The 16,975-nt window shown below is 44.2% G+C and overlaps 1 protein-coding gene across 3 annotated transcripts in view; it reads left to right on the top strand.

Moving 5' to 3' along the window:
• The window catches only part of Usp48 (ubiquitin specific peptidase 48), a 72,821-nt gene that overhangs the window by 937 nt on the left and 54,909 nt on the right, over positions 1-16,975 (top strand). For 2 of the 3 annotated variants that reach the window (XM_048443288.3, XM_048443287.3), the window contains exons 2-8: positions 8,587-8,707; positions 9,940-10,096; positions 11,343-11,470; positions 12,701-12,825; positions 13,267-13,375; positions 15,197-15,330; positions 16,202-16,284. In XM_048443288.3, coding sequence (XP_048299245.1) covers positions 8,587-8,707; positions 9,940-10,096; positions 11,343-11,470; positions 12,701-12,825; positions 13,267-13,375; positions 15,197-15,330; positions 16,202-16,284 — 857 coding nt within the window. The remainder of the gene's footprint in view (positions 1-8,586; positions 8,708-9,939; positions 10,097-11,342; positions 11,471-12,700; positions 12,826-13,266; positions 13,376-15,196; positions 15,331-16,201; positions 16,285-16,975) is intronic. The other variant, XM_048443289.3, reaches the window with a different exon arrangement.

The raw sequence follows: 16,975 nt of genomic DNA, 5'->3' as shown, positions 1-16,975 counted from the left end.
GTAGCTCCGTTGCTTATGGAGGTCTGGAAGACGCGAAAGCCTTAGTTTATGGCCTCGGAGCTGCCTCTTTTGAGATACACGTAAAGTAGGTGCATCGTTCTGATCTCCAGGTATCTGTTCATAAATACAGCATGGACTCCTCTCAAAGTTCTGGAATGATAGCAGTCTGTGCATTAGGATTTAATTTAAACAGCTTTTCCGAGGTACTCATTTGAAGTGTACAGTTACAATGCTGGAGGTTTAGCTTGGGGGGTAGAGTGGCTGTTTTGTATGCTTAAGGTATTTGGTTCAATTTCCCTGCATAAAATAAAGGGATAAAATAAGGAGTCCAATCTGGGCCTGGAGGAATAACTAATTTTTCCCAACACTCCCATCATCAAGTGGTTTACAACCACCTGTAACTCCACGGTATGCAAAACCAGCTTAATACTATGGACACATGCGCATCAGCACACATACACTTAAACTTGGACACAATCCTTTTTGAAAGTTACAGGAAATCTTAGTAGAGTCCATTGTATCCAAGGTATCTTTTTTCCCTTTTTTCTTTTTTTGGAGACAAGGTTTCTCTGTAGCTGTGGAGCCAGTCCTGGAACTAGCTCTTATAGACCAGGCTGGCCTCAAACTCACAGATCCACCTGCCTCTGCCTCCCAAGTGGTGGGATTAAAGACGTGCTCCATCACCAACTGGCTTCCTATTTCTTCCTATTTCTTTTTGTAGGGCTGGAGACTTTGTATGTTTTAGAAAAGAATTTTAGATTTTTGAGAAAATATTTTTGTTTCTTGCATATGCCTGTGTATGTGTGTGTACACCATCTCTGTGCACCACCAGTATCCGTGTGTGTGTGTGTGTGTGTGTGTGTGTGTGTGTGTGTGTGTGTAGCACCTGAATCCGATCTGCTGGAACTGGAATAAAAAAGGTTTTTTTTTTTTTTTTTAGGAAGGATTTCTGTGTAGTTCTGGCTGCCCTAAAACTCACTCTGTATCTCAGACAGACCTGCCTGCCTCTGCCTCCGAGTGTTAATGATCTGTCCTGTCCCTTTAAGAGACAAGCCCCGCCCACCCCCTCCCCATCTGCTGAGGCAGGCAGATCTTTCTTCCTGCTTGCAGCCTGAGTCCTTTTCCGTCTCCCTCTCTTAAAGAGGCAGCTTCTGCCTTTCCCCACTTCTTCCCCTTTCCCCCCCCTTTGCTTTTCTCGCCTTCTCTCCTTTCCCCTCCATAACTCACTAAATAAATATCCAACCTCACTCTGCATGGTGTGCCTATCCATGTCTCTGGCTCTCACCCTTTGCGTGGCTCCCTGCCAGGGACCAGCCGCTTTCGGGAGACCTGTGTTGTGGTCTTGTTGCGTGCCCATCTGTCTGTCTCTCCTCGTGTCCTTCTGCAGCCAGCCACTCGGGGAACTGCACCTTCCCTGCCTGGGACTGGCTGCTCTCGGGACCCACTGCCGCTCAGGGACCTGCAGCGGGGACCTGTAGCGTTTCTGCCACTGCAGCCACTCGGGGATCCGCAGCATTTTACTTAATCCATTACACCGGGTGCTGGGATTAAAGGTGCGTGTCATCAGGCCTGGTTTTAAAAAGGGTTTTCAAATACTGTATGGGTGCTGAGAACCAAACCCTTAACTACCGAGCCATCCCTTTAGTAGTTCCTCTTTATCCTTAAGAAAAAGTCTCACTAGGCTGTCCAGGCTAGGGTGTGTGCTTGTGTGTGCGTGCACCCTGTACATGCTTACCTGAGATTTACAGTCCTGCTAGTAAGTAGTGTGACTTTATGAAATTATGAGTGCGATGGGACTATAGGCATGTGCCATTCTGTTGGTGCTGCAGCTCTAATCCAGAACCTTGTTCAAGCACCACTGAGTTACATGAACTACACTCCCAGGTTGTCATAGTAGGTGTGAAGTGATGTAGTGTCTAGTGTCTGTTGATTGCCTCCTGCCTGAACTCTGCAAATGATTAGCAAACTCTGCTGCAAAGGTATCCCCTTTCAGGTCACATTGGCCATTTTATTTCCTTTTATTTCCGTTTTTTCATTCCTTTTGGCGGGGGTCGGGGAGGTTTCGAGACGGTTTTTCTGTGGTTTTTAACAGTTCTGGCTGTAGTGGAACTTTGTCAACCAGACTGACCTTCAGCTCACAGAAACCCTCCTGCCTCTACCTCACAGTGCTGGGATTAAAGGTGCCTGCAACCACACCCAGCTTTTTCTGTTTTTTGTTTTTGAGATGAGGTCTGACTATGTAGTCCCTGCCTCTGCCTTTTAGGCCCTGGGATCAAAGGCATTTGCCACCATGCCCAGCAACATTTTTTGGTTGATGGACTTGTAGATTATTTCTTTTTGCCAGTAGTAAACTGCTCTCCTGGACACGCGTGTGCTCTTATTTACTCTGAATGGGGAGGGCAATTGTCTTTAACATTTTGAGAAAATACTTTTACCTCAGTGTTTCACAAGTAGTGTATGAAGATTCCAGTTTCTTCACAGTTTTTACATTTGTCTTTTTTGTGGTTTTATTTATGTTTTTTGTATTTTTTTTTTTTTTTTGAGACAGGGTTTCTTAGTAGCTTTGGAGCCTGTCCTGGAACTCACTCTATAGACTCAACTCCAAAGATCCATGGCTTCTGCCTCTCAAGTGTTAGCATTAAAGGCATGCACCACCACTGCCCAGCTTGGTGTAGCCCTGACTGTCCAGGAACTATCTCTGTAGATCAGACTGGCCTTGAGTGCTAAGATTACAGGCATGCCACACCATTGCCCAACTCATATATTTTCTTTACAGAAATTATTTTAGGGTTTTGTTTTGGAGACCGAGTTTCATAGCTAATGTTGGTCTCTGACTGTGTGGGCAAGGATGGCCTTCAATTTCTCCGACCAACGCCCAAGTTTGCATCCTATCTGTGAGGTACTGGGGCTTATACCCAGGGGTTGTTGTATATAAGACATCTTCACATTCCTCCACCTCCCAACCCCCTGTTCTTTGTTTCTCTCTCTCTCTCTCTCTCTCTCTCTCTCTCTCTGTCTCTCTCTGTCTCTCTCTCTTTCTTCCTTTCTTTCTTTCTTTCTTTCTTCCTTCCTTCCTTCCTTCCTTCCTTCCTTCCTCCTCCTCCTCCTCCTCCCCTTCCTTCCTTCCTTCCTTCCTTCCTTCCTTCCTTCCTTCCTTCCTTCCTTCCTTTGTTTCTTTCTTTCTTGACAGGGTCTCACTACCTAGACCAAGCAAGCCTAAAATTCAGAGATCCATCTTTCCATCTTCCTGCCTCTGCCTCCCAGGAGTAAAGGCGTGTGTCAGCATGCCTCTAGGACTGTTTGTATTTCTGAAACTGCTTTGAAAAAAAAATCACAGGGTAAGAACAATGGTACTAAGTCCTCAAGACTCGTCTTGGGGTGGGTGAGTGGAGCAAAGGTCTAAGAACAGCTGAGTCTGTTCTCCTGCCATTGCATGGGCTCTAGGATCTTCTACTGAGCCAAGACACGGTTTCTCTGTGATAGTCTTATGTAGAGGGCCACAGCCACATTCTCCATCACAAGATGGCGCTGACATCCGGCTTCACCGCCAGGTGAACGCACACGTGTTGGTAATTTTCCACTACTGTCCCCGCCTACTCCCGAGGCATTCACCTGGGATTATGGACAATTGACCAATCCAAGAGTGACACGTCAGAAGCGAGGACTGTTTCCTTTATAAGGGCTAGGTTCCCCTCTTTCTGGGTCTCCGCCATGTAAGCTTATGTTCTCCCTCTCAAGACGCATTAAAAGCTTTGCTGCAAAAGGATCCTAAGTGTCCCGCGTCGTTCTTGCGGACGAGATGGTAGCGCGGGACAGTCTTAGCTGTCCTGGAACTCTGTAGATGAGGCTGGCCTCGAGCTCACTGAGATCCGCCTGCCTCTGCCTCCTGAGTACTAGGATTAAAGGCACGCGCCTCTTTTGTTTGGGTTTCAGACCATAGCTCAAACTGTCCTTGAACTTAGTGAGTCTCCCTTTGCCTCTCCAGCAGGCATCCTCACAGCCTGCTTTCAGTTTAAACTCTCCTCACAATGTATCCCTGTCCATCTTGGACCTTGATGTGTAGGCCAGCCTGGCCCTTGAGTTCACAGCCATCACTTTGCCACACTGTTACTGGTTTAGGAGGCTTTGTGCTGCAAAGCCAATGTCTTGTCCTGCTTGAATGTTGTCTGTCTGTCTAGCCTGTCTACTCTTAGAGACTTTAATTCTTCCAGGTTCTAAGGGACAAGACACACAGCTCCTCATGGGGTTGTTTAGGTTTTCATGAGATAATAACTTGTTGTGTAGCCCAGCTTGACCTTGCAAGCTTCCTGCTTCAGCCTTCTTTGGAGCTGGAATTTTACCTTGTTCTGCCCCCCCCCCCAACCCTGAATTTACTCTGTAGACTGGCCTCTGACTCTTAGAGATCCGCTTGCTTCTGTCTCCTGAGTGCTTCGATTAAAGGCATATGTTACCACCACTGGTGAAGTACATTTTTTGGTTGACCATAGCCTTTAACGGCCAAGCCATCTCTCCAGCTCTCTTAAGTACACTCTTTAATAAAGTTGGACCTGGAGATGGAGGTTCAGTTGGTAGAGTGTTTGCCTAGCATGCAGGAACCCTGTGTTCTATCCCTATCGTAAAAACAAGTTGTCTGTCATCCAAGCACAGATTGTTATATATGCAAGGTCAGTAAGGTCTTTGTAGGGTTGCCCAGGCCCGCAGAGGCTACAGAGTGAAACCCTGTTGTTGGGAATTTCCAGCTGGCCCCTCTACCCCGACATTGGCATTACAAACCCCGCCCAGACCCTCCAAGGGTTGACTCCTCCCCCAGAGCCAACATCCTTCATGATCAAGCCTACAGAGCTCTGGTTCCTAGAGCTGCCATGTGATTTCTCTGTTTTCTTTCCCCAGCTTTGCTCAGATTAAACCTGGTCTTATTAATTCGGACTGATCTGACTTATTGCATCAGTGGAGAAACCCACTACTGGGCATCTCAAAATACTAATCACCTGTCTTGACAGAACCGTTTCTTCTCTCGTGGGAAACAGTGATCTGTGAAGATACAGCATGCAGCCTGGTGACAGAAGGCCCTGGATGGTCTCTGTTCTGCTTAGGCCTCAGCTGTACCAGTCAGCATAGGTTCTATCACTGAGCCGCAACTTTTTTTTTCTTTTTCTCTTTTTATTTATTTATTTATTAAAAATTTCCACTTCTTCCCCGCCTCCCTGCAATTTTTATTTCTATTTTCTGTTTCTTTATTTGGCAAGCAAGGGTAGATAAGCAGCTTAGCTTAGGTGGTTTTTTTTTTTGTTTTTTTTTTTTTTAATTTGAATTCCTTATGGTACCAGGAATGGCCTCTTCAGGCCTGGAGGAGGTCCCTGTATGGCAGCCTTTGACACTGCTGCCACAGTGAGCTGACTTCTTTGTCCCAGTGGTCTGATTACTGATTTAGTAGTTCATTTGCCATGAGGAATTTTTCTTTTCTAAATTGTTCCAAGAAGTTGAAAGCTTTAAATCAAAGCTCCTGCTTTAATGCTGTCAAGTGTTTTTAGCAGCTTGACTCTTAGATGAAAGGTAAATAGGAGGTTTGGAAACCTTTGGAAGAGTAGCCTATGCTAAGAGAGCCAGAAAGCTTGTCTTGCAAAACCACGGGTAAAGGAGAGTTCTTGGGCTGGGGAGATGACTCTGTGCTTAAGAGCACTGACTGCTCTTGCAGAGGACCTGGATTCACTTTGGTTCTCAGCCACGCACATGGTGGCTCACAGGTACCTGTAACTCAGTTACAGAAGATCTGACGCCCTCTTCTGGCTGCCAAGGGCTCCGCATGTACAAGGTGCACAAAAAACTTGGAGAAACTTGAGCCAAGTCTGGTAAGCACCTTGATGGAGAAGCAGTTAGATGACCTCTACAGTACAGATTATTTTTCTGTGTAAAGGCTTTTTGTGGTTACTTGTTACTGTTGGATTACGTCTGCCTTTTCATTGGAGGTCTTCGGCTCCCTGATCTGGCTTCTTCTCCATGGTCTCCTGTTTGTTTGTTTTTCGTTATTGTTTTTTTGTTGTTGTTTTGTTTTTTTTTGTTTTTTGGTTGTTTTTTTTAAAATAGAGACTAACAGTTTTCTCTGTAGCTCTGGCTGTCCTGGAACTCAGTGTGTAGACCAGCCTGCCTCTGCTTCCCAAATGCTGGGATTAAAGGCAGGTGTCTCCACCTCTTGACTACTCCATGACCTGTTTAGCTTTTCCACTTTTTAACCAAACCCTCTGGTGTGCTGGTTGACTTCCCTAGCCTGGCTTGTTAGCTTTATCTTTTCACTTGCTGTCCTCTCCCTGGATGCTCTCCTGTCTTCCTGCAGGGAATCCATTCTACCAGCCCTTGGGGACTCCCAGTGGGCAACACTTTACTCTCTGGTGAGGTTTCTACTACAGCGCACTGTGTCTCCCGTTAACATAGCACGTGTTTTTCTGGAGTTTCGTGCTTATCAGTTCGCCATGCCTGTTCTGAGCCATTTTTAATGATTGGGACTTTGTCTTCCATCTAGGGCATCTCTCTCTTCTGTCATTTTTAGTTCATCTCTGTGTTTGCCAGAGTTTATGAATCTCTAGGTCTAGTTACTCTGCTGCAGTGACAGGATTTGTTCATACATAATCAAACCCCCTACCTTTACTGGGGTTCATTGTGACAGGTCTAGAAGGCCAAATGCTGCCAGCATATCTGTTAATAGTAAAGTGAAACTTTCCTGACAGCATCACTCTGTATAAAACACCCAAACAGATGTCTCCAGCACTGGGCTTTTAACCTGGGGCCACATCCATACCAAGCTCTATAGCTCCCAGGAAACGAGCTTAAAAACCTGAAAGGTGGGCAAGGGACTATCGGGTAGATCTGTTTGTTCTCTGCTTCATAACACTGTTGGTTGCTTGGAGTGGTGGTCACTGGGTTTCTCGGAGTTACTTTTCACTTTTGTAGTTATGTACTTGTGCTGAGCTACTTCAAGACGTTACAGTCTTGTTTCTTCTTTAGCTTTCCTTGTTACTTTAGTTTGAAAGATGTCACCTGGTGATTTCTGATTCTGTCACAGCTGCTCCATAATTTTTTTTCTTTCTGTGTAGAAGCAGCTTTTCTCCATCTGTCCCTCTATCTCATTATGAAGACAGGATCTCAGTGTTTAGCTCTGGAAGCTTAGTGTGTAGTCAAGCTGGCCTCCAGCTTCCTTTGACTTTTGCTCCTGGGTGCTGGAATTACACGTGGGAGTCACTGTGGGTTCCTTTCCCTTTTAGAAATAGTGTCTTCTGTGTAGCCCAGGCTGACCTCCAATTACTGCAGTGATGCACAGTAAATAAAACTCAGGGACAGATACTGGGGTTCAACCTGAAGGTCAGAAAAGTAAAACAACCAGTCACTGGCCCTTACCTCGACCTCAGTCTGAAATGGTGATCCTGCCTTCAGAAATCTCAGAATGAGACTGAGCCTGAGAGCTGTCTCCTCCTGGAGTAAAGATGTGTACCACTGGGATTAAAGGCATGCATCGCTCAGTTTCTATGGCAACTAGTGTGGCTACTGGGATTAAAGGTGTGTGTTACTTCTGCCTGGTCTGTAAGACTAACCAGTGGGATACTTTACTCTCTGAACATTAGGCAAGCTTTATTTATAAAAATATAAACGAAATACCACTACACTGCAGTCTTCTGGCCTCAGCCTCCTAGGCTCTGTTGTAGTGACTTACCTATTTTCTGTTGTTGGATTTGACCAGTGAGTTCTCTGCCACTTCCAATATGGAATTCTGTGGCTCCTTTCAGTATGTGCCATTCTTTTTTGTTTTTCAAGAACAAAAAAACACAGGGTTTCTCTGTGTAGCTTTGGAGTCTGTCCTGGAACTTGTTCTGTCGACCAAACTGGGCTTGAACTCACAGAGATCCACCTGCCTCTACTTCCCGAGTGCTGAGGTTAAAGCTGTGCACCACCACTACTCAGCTGTGCCATCGTTCTTTTAGGGGCACAGCAAGACAGCGTGTGCTCATCTTGTAATTCATTCCCCTCGGGAGCCGTAGAGTTTTAATGGAGAATATTTAGACATCAGGATTTGTTAAAGGAACAAGGACCAAGCTCATTAGCAAATCCTTTATCTTGGGGGTACTGCTTAATGAGTGTTCTGGTTAATGATTGTGTTCAAGTGGTTTCGCTTTACCCCAGCCCCCAAATTTGGATTTGTCCAACTTTAAATGTCTTCTGCTTCTGTTGGTTGCTGAGTTCCTGTCTGTACCTGTGCTGAGAAGCTGTTCACCCCATCCTAGTAACAAAAGAACTATACAGAATTTCAGGACAACCAGGGCTACGCAAAGAAAATCCTGTCTCAAAAAACAAAAGCAACGAAAAGCCTAATCTTATCCAAGTGGTAATGGTAGAGGCCAGCCTGGTCTTCAGAACGCGGTCTAGGACAGCCAGGGCTACACATAAAACCCTGTCTTGTGTGTGTGGGGGGGTAAGGGATGAGGGAAAGATATATAAACAAATAAATAAGTAATTAAATGAAAGAATGAAAACTCAATCTTCTCTTTTCACTTCCTGGGAATATTTTATTTAATTCTTCCTTTTTTTTTTTTCTTGTAGAAGAAATTGCAGAGGAAATCCGAATTGCTTAGTTGGGATTGGCGAGCATATTTGGTTAGGAGAAATAGATGAGAATAGTTTTCATAACATTGATGATCCCAACTGTGAGAGGAGGAAAAAGGTGAGTGGCTGTGGGTGGTCGGCCATGTCTGTTGAGGTTCAGTTCCTGTGTTCAGAGACCTGTGATGTGGACATGTACCACAACAGTGGAGGGAGGCCCTGTAGCCATCCCCAGAACTCCCTTTATGCTCTAAATAAGAAGCAGAAAGGAAAGAAAGAAATCACCACAAACGCACAAACGGTTAACCATTTCGGTAACTTGTGTAGATGTCAGAACTGGCGACTTCATGGCCTTGTGCATTGGAATTCTTTCTTTTTGATTTGGGAAAGCCTAGGAAAGCCATAGTAGCCACATTTAATTGCACAAAACTATTTATTCATTTATTTATTTAATTTGTGCTGGGGAATCAAACCCAAGGTTCTCTATACTGAGCTACATCCTAGCTCCCAACATGCTTTAACAACAGGTGCTAAACGGTGGTGGGGCATGCCTTTAATTCTAACACTTGGAGGCAGAGCAGACAGATCTCTGAGTTCAGTGCCAGCCTGGTCTACAGAGTGAGTTCCAGGACAGCCAGGGCTACACAGAGAAACCTGTCTTAAAACAAAATAAAACAAAATAAAAACAGACAATCACACAGTGTATAGCAAAGCTCTTAGATGGCGGTCTTGGTTTGCATTCTGATTGTCTTTAAGGAGAGGTGCTAATACAAGTTGCCATGATGGTTTTTCTTTGCTTTTTATGGCATCTGTCTTGTGTAATATTTGTGTGTGTGCACATGCGCACACACACACTTTATTTATAAAGGCTTTAAAAACATGTTAGTATTTCTAACAAGTCCAGCATGCATCAGTGAGCTCTGTTGTATTGATATTTTCCCAATTAAAAGGGATATTTGTTTTAAGTTCAAGATCTCTGAAATAGAAGGTTTTTTTCCTCTGTCTCCCAGCTCTTCTAGAAAGTCTCATTTTGTCTTTCTACTAAGTGCATTTAGAAGTGTGATGGAAAGCCTGAGCACACATGCTTCAGCGCACCTGTTCTGTTTTTAGGGTTAGGAGACTGATTGACAGTAGTTCTAGAGATGAGCATTGTTGCTGTCTGAAGCCTCTTTGTGGTCAGCTGCAATGGTGGCAATATAAAAGGCCTCCATGAAAGCTCTGCTCCACATGGAGCTAAGAGGGGTCCAGGTGATCATGCTGAGCTGATCAAGTGTGAAGTTATGAATAATGCTCTTTACAAATCTTTAGTTTCGTGGAGGCTAATGTTGCTATATGACTATTGTGTTTCTGTAGAATTCGTTTGTGGGCCTGACTAACCTGGGAGCCACCTGTTATGTCAACACCTTTCTCCAGGTGTGGTTTCTCAACTTAGAGCTTCGACAGGCACTGTACTTATGCCCAAGCACCTGTAGTGACTACACAAGGGGAGATGGTGTCCGTGGAGAAAAAGGTCTGTAGCGATGGGAGCAGGGGCTCCCTGCTGAGGGTATTGCCAGCCAAATCTCTTATGAATCCACTACAAAGGAGGAAACATGAATTCTGGTTTCATGCCAAGTGTCTGCTATAAACATACTCGGGCTTCAAAATATATACATAATCAACTAATAAGTGAATCATTTTAAAAAATTATTTTAATTTTTTATAAAAGAGATTTGAGGGTGGTGGTGGTGCACACCTTTAATCCCAGCATTTGGGAGGCAGAGGCATGCGGCGGCTGTCTGTGTTCCAGGACAGCCGGGGCTGGTTACACACCCTGTCTTGAAAAACAGAGAAGTGGGAGAGGGAGAGGGGAAGGAGGAGGGGGGAGAAGGGAGAGGCTGGCTATACACAAGACATTGGCTATAAACGAACAAGTCAATAAATGTAAGAAATACCTCCCCCCCCACACACACCCAAGAAAAACACACCAAAAACAAAAGAGCAAAAAAGTTTAGAAATTTGTATTTTGGTTAGAGAGATGGCTCAGCTAGGACTGAGGTTCAGATTTCTAGTACCCAAGTGGTGGCTCACAACCATTTGTAACTCCAGTTCCCAGGGGTCCAGTGCCCACTTCTGGCTTTCTTGAACAACTGGCGATACATGAGCCAAAACACTCATATACATAAAATAAAAATAAATTTCTTAATCTTTTATTTTTTGTGTGAGTATTTTGTTTACATGTTTGTTTGTGCACCACGTGTGTGCTTGGCACTGGTAGAGGACATTGAACTCCCTGGAACTGGAGTTATAGGTGGTTGTTAGCCTTCATGTAGATGCTGGGAATTGAACCCAGGTTCTCTAGATGAACAGCCAGTGCTTTTAACTCCTGAGCATCTCTCCAGTTCCATCTCAACCTGCCCTATGTTGTGTGTGTGTGTGTTGGGGGTTGAGACAGGATCTGTCTACTTAGCCCTGGCTGCCCTGAACTCACGGTGTAGAACAGGCTGGCCTCAGACTTACAGAGGGGCATTTGCTTCTGGAGCGCTGGAATTAAAGGTGAGCGACACCACATCTGCTCTTTTTTGTTTGCTTGTTTTAAATTTAAAAAGGTAACATTACATTTTAGTAGGCTGACTAGGAAGCCTTGGAACTCCTGATCCTCTTGCTCTGTCTCACAAGTGCAGAGTTTCTGGACATGTGTACCACCACGCCTGGCTGGGTTTAGGTAGTTTTGTTTTTGTTTTTTTAAAATGAAACTTGGATTCTTCTTTTAATAGATTATGAGCCTCAGACAATTTGCGAGCATCTACAGTACTTATTTGCTTTGCTTCAAAATAGTAACAGGCGATACATTGATCCTTCAGGATTTGTTAAAGCCTTGGGCTTGGATACTGGACAGCAGCAGGTAAGAACAGCTAGCTCCAGTACTTTCCTCCTATCCCCTCCTACCCATCCCTCCTCGTCTTCAAAATACTCATCTATTCCTTAGTGTTCCTAGGGTGCTTCTTAAATGTACTTTTTGATTGTTTGTGGTGGTAGAGACCTTTAATCCCAGCACTTGGGAGGTGGAGGCAGTTGCAGGCAGATCTCTTGAGTTCCAGGCCAACCAGGCCTATATAGTGATAACTTATCTAAAAGAAATTCTACCTTGAATTGTTTGTTTGTTTGATGTTTGTTTGAGATAGGGTTTCTGTAACTTTGGAACCTATCCTAGAACTCACTGTGTAGACCAGGCTGGCCTGCTCCCTCTGCCTCTCAAATGCTGGGATTTGAGACCCATGCGGTCTACTTTGGATTTTACTGCTCCTGTTTACTGACTGATGTGATGTATTCCTTATTATGCTTGTCATTTTATCGTTTGCATGGGGCTTGTGTGGGTAGCCCATATATGACGGTTCTGTTGAACTTACCCATATTGGGTTTCATGGTCTAAGCTGATGAGGATGACTGAACAGGTCTCTTCCTCAAGAGGGCACCAGATCTCATTACAGATGGTTGTTAACCACAATGTGGTTGCTGGGAATTGAACTCAGGACCTTTGGAGAAGAGCAAGCAATTCACTTTAACAACTGAGCCATCTCTCCAGCCTGACTATATTCTTCCCTTCTGCCCCTCTCTCCCAAAAAGGGTTTCAGTGTATAGTTCTAGCTGTATTGGAATGTACTTTGTAGACCAGGCTGGCCTAGAACTCAAAGAGATCCACCTCCCTCTGCTTTCCGTGTTCTGGGATTAAAGGCATGCGCCACCACCACCACCCGACCCCTTTCCTTGTTTAAAAAATGTGTTTTGTTTTTAATTTATGCCTGGGTGTTTACCTGTACATATGTATATCTGTCCACTATCTGTGTACGCCTTGTGCCTGATGGGGCTAAGAAGGCATCAGATCTTCTGGAACTGAGATAGTTGTATTGGGCACAGAACCTGGGTCCTCCGACAGAGCAGCCAGTGCTCTTAACTGCTAAGTCATTTCTCCAACTGTCAGCTGTTTCTCAAAACTGATTTGTGGGACTGATTCAATATAACTATAGTCTTTTTTGTAAAATGCTAAGGTGGAAATACAGATAGTTTCTGAGTAGCATTTGTATTAGAAGTCATGAAGCAAGATACAATTTTTTTTCATTAATTCAAACTGCAGGATGCCCAAGAGTTTTCCAAGCTCTTTATGTCGTTGTTGGAAGACACTTTGTCTAAACAGAAGAACCCAGATGTGCGGAACATTGTGCAACAGCAGTTCTGTGGGGAGTATGCCTATGTGACTGTGTGAGTATTGCAGCTCTCGTGGCTTTACCTTTCAGTCCCCTGTTGTCACAGTGATGGGTTATCATGGGATCTGAAGTATTTATAGCAGTACATTTCCATGGGAACATGAAAGCAGCAACCTTGCCAATTACATTTGAATGCCAACCAGTGTTGGGAACTGTATGGCTGAAGTCTTTGTGTGACGGCCATGTAGTGTGGGCTTCAATGTAAGGTTGGAACTGCTAGAAAACTAAACCTTGCTAACAGCTCTTGGGAATGTCCTAGTCCTTAAATGACTGATTCCCTAGTCAGCCTGTATCCTTGTTTTCCCTGTAATTCCTATGCTACAGTTTCTGTCACAAAATAATGAAGGTTATAAACACTCCCCGTCTAGCATGTGTTGCAGTGACATTGGGTTGCTCTTGTCAATCAGATCTTAATTCTATTGCTTTTACATTGCAGTTGCAATCAGTGTGGCCGAGAGTCTAAGCTTGTATCGAAGTTCTATGAACTGGAGTTAAACATCCAAGGTCACAAGCAGTTAACAGATTGCATCTCCGAATTCCTGAAGGTACTTGCATCTCAGCATATGTGGCTTCTGGTCACTGGTGGTTCCATGCTGTTTTGGATGGCATTTTGATTCATGGGTACATCCATTATTGGAGACTTTTCCATATAAGAAATACCTACTTTTATAAAGGTCCAAAAGGAACTAAAATGTACCAACACAACCTGCATCTTAGCTACTTTTAGGATTTTCATGTTCTTTTGTATGTGAAATTATGTGTATGGTTATAGATAGCACAGTATTTAAGGAAATCTGATCTTTGTTACCATAAAGCTAACCTATCTTCTTATGTAATAGATAGATATGTTCCCATTAAGTGGGAACATAGCCCCTCCCTCCATGTTTCTGCTTTCTGTGTGTTTGGAGTTCTACAGAGAGAGAGGTGACTCTTTTTCCTTCTGTGTGAAGAAGGCTTCGTTATCAATCTTGACCAGGTGGACAGTGTTATAGATGAGCTTGGAGTACACAGCTTCCTGTCTTTAAACAGTGTCGTGTGTACGTTCTTTATCTTGTTCACAGTGGTTGACTTTATCCGTCCAAAGACTTCCTGAGCGTTTACTTTGTATTAAGCATTATGGTGTTGTTGGGCTGACACTATTGGCCAAGTGAAGCAAAATCAGCCTCAATGGAGGTTGTAGTACGGTAGCATGACTACCAGGGACTCATTAAATAAAAGTAGAATGTGTAGTGGTCTACCACTGTGTGTGCTGTGAAGGATCTCCTCCTTCATGTTGGTGTGGCTGGCTGCAGTTTGAAATGAAATGGTTACAGCAGCAAGAGTGAGCGATACCAGAAAGCAGGAGAAGGGTGCTCATGGGCATTTGAAACATTGAGGGCAGAGCTGTGGTGACTTGACCAAGAAGGTTTGAGGCCAAGAAGGTTATGTGTGGCATAGTGCTTGAGCAAAGAAAGAGGGACAGAAACCGAATAGTTGCATAGAGGTGGCCACAACAGAGAGGCCTGGTTTGAAGTGTGACTTTTACATCAAGTGAGACTTCAGGGCCATCATAGTTGATCCTGGGAGAGACACAGTGTTTACCAGGATGACTGAGTGCTGTCTAGAGAAGAGGCTGAAGGGTGGGGCCTGGGCAGAACAGGATGCAGGGCTGCCAGGACCATGGGTTAACTGAAGACGTGAGTAGTGCCCATGGTTAACTGACTAGCTGGCTTTTCTGTCTTCAAAGTAGAGTCAGTCAAACTTATGCACTGAGTACAAAGGTAAAAGTCAAGGAATTTTTAGGTTTGTAGCCTGATTAGTTGGAAGAATATTGTCATTTCTAAGATGGGAGAAGATTGAGAGGGGCGGGGTTGGGAGGGAGAGAAATTATTTGTGAGGTGAGGATAGAGTTGAATGCTGGAGATAGAAAGGCAAAGCAGGAGTTCAAAGCCAGCTTCAGCTATTTCAAGTAAAGACTATTCTGTGTTGCATGAGACCCTGCAAAAAAGTTTGACCTGACGGATAGCTCTGTGGCAGAGAACTTGCTCAGCATGTCAAATGCCTTGGGCTTAATCCACAGCACACACATACACAAAGGTTGGTATTCATGTTTTGTTTGAAGGGGAGAAATGAGAATTTTATAAAGCATGTAAGGAGGAGAAAGGGCTATGGTCAGTTTCCTAAACTTAGGAGCCTGAGGTATGAAGTGATTATTTGATTAGGGAGAAGGAATATCTGGCCACACAAGGATACCACAGATGAAGGGAGGAGGAGTGTGGTGTCTTCGGTTGGATGGGAGCTGCTAACTAACATAATTGTGCTTTACTCCAGAGCTTCCATTGCTTTCTTCACATCCCTCCTAACTGGTGTGCCTTATTCCTGATCAGGAAGAAAAATTAGAAGGAGACAATCGATACTTCTGTGAAAACTGCCAAAGCAAACAGAATGCTACAAGAAAAATTCGACTCCTGAGCCTTCCTTGCACTCTGAACTTACAGCTGATGCGTTTTGTGTTTGACAGGTGAGTGTTACGCGAGTGACAAGTCAATGGTACGATGACTCACATGAAGCCTTTGGTTCTTCCATATATTTTTCATGATAGTGCAATAAGAATCTTAAAGAGAAGCCAGGCGACAATGGTGGTGCATGCCTTTAATTCCAGCACTTGGGACATAGAGGCAGGTGAATCTCTTGAGTTTCAGGACCCCCAGGGCTATACAGAGAAATGCTCTCAAACCCTGCTCCCCCCCAGTCTTAAAGAAGACAGTTGTATATAAATGAGAGCTGGAGATGTAAAGAGGATCTGTGGTTGTAAAAACTATTAATTTTTTTAGCTTTTTAATTAAAAAGTTGATGGTGCACGCCTTTAACCCCAGCACTTGAGAGGCAGAGGCAGGTGATCTCTGAGTTTGAGGCTAGCCTGGTCTACAAAGCGAGTTCCTGGACAGGTTCCAAGGCCACACAGAGAAACCCTGACTCAAAAAACAAAACAAGAGGCCGGTGGATCTTCGTGAGTTTGAGGCCAACCTGGTCTACAAGTGCTAGTTCCAGGAGAGGCACCAAAGACACAGAGAAACCCTGTCTCAAAAAAACAAAAACAAAAACAAAAAACAAAACTGTAAGTACCTGACCAAATTACCTTGATACTCTGTATGATCGTATATTCCAAACAAAATTTTCCTCTCCTTGGAACTCTTTCATCTTGTGGCGCTGCACATGGGAATCCAGTCTCTGCTTTGGAGTGAGCTCTGCTTGCAGAGGGATCAGTCTCTGCTCTGTGTGTTAGATCACCAGGTGGAGTGTAGCTGCTGTGGGGCTTGTCAGGGAGCTGGCAACATGTCCACACTGTGCTGATGGGTGACTGTCGATATTGTCTGTCCTTTTCATGGTAGGCAAACTGGACACAAGAAGAAGCTCAATGCCTATATCGGCTTCTCAGAGAGTCTGGATATGGAACCTTATGTGGAGCACAAAGGTACTGTTTTTGATCAAGTTTTGATTATTGTTAGCTTGAGATGAACTTGTGGCTTGCTCTCCATGCTGCATAGTGCAGCGTTCCTCAGGTCCCTGTTTTCAGGCTCTGTAGACAGCAGGTTTTTTTTTTGACAAGGTTTTATTTTTCATTTGTAAGAAGAGTAAGTGCACTTAAATTTGACCTGTCCCATTGGATCCTTCTCAGTCTTTTTATTTTATTTATATATATATAAAAATTATGTTTATTATATATAATATATAATTTATATGCTTATTTTATGTATATTTAATATATTAAAAATATAACACATTGACCAAATATATAACACATTAATAAAATATATAAAACACTGATAAAATTTCAAAATAAAAATGTGGTTCTGTAAATACCATGAAAGTGAATATTTGCATGAACCACCTGAAAGAGGAAAACCATTGCAGCAACCTAAAGCCCACTGGGTGCTTCTCTCCCATCTTTTTTTCCCCTCCCCTCCCCTCTCATTCCCTTCCCTCCTCTCCCCTCCCCTCCCCTCTCCTCCCCTCCCCTTCCCTTCCCTCCTCTCCTCTCCTCTCCCCTTCTCTCCCTTCCTCTCCCCTCTCCTCCCCTTCCCTTCCCTCCTCTCCCCTCCTCTCCCCTCCCCTCCCCTTCCCTTCCCTCCTCTCCCCTCCTCTCCCCTCCTCTCCCCTCCCCT

The sequence above is a fragment of the Myodes glareolus genome, chromosome 6 (assembly GCF_982192425.1).
Source record: "Myodes glareolus chromosome 6, mMyoGla1.1, whole genome shotgun sequence".
NCBI classification, from domain to species: domain Eukaryota; kingdom Metazoa; phylum Chordata; class Mammalia; order Rodentia; family Cricetidae; genus Myodes; species Myodes glareolus.
This window is presented reverse-complemented; position numbering and strand designations above follow the sequence as displayed.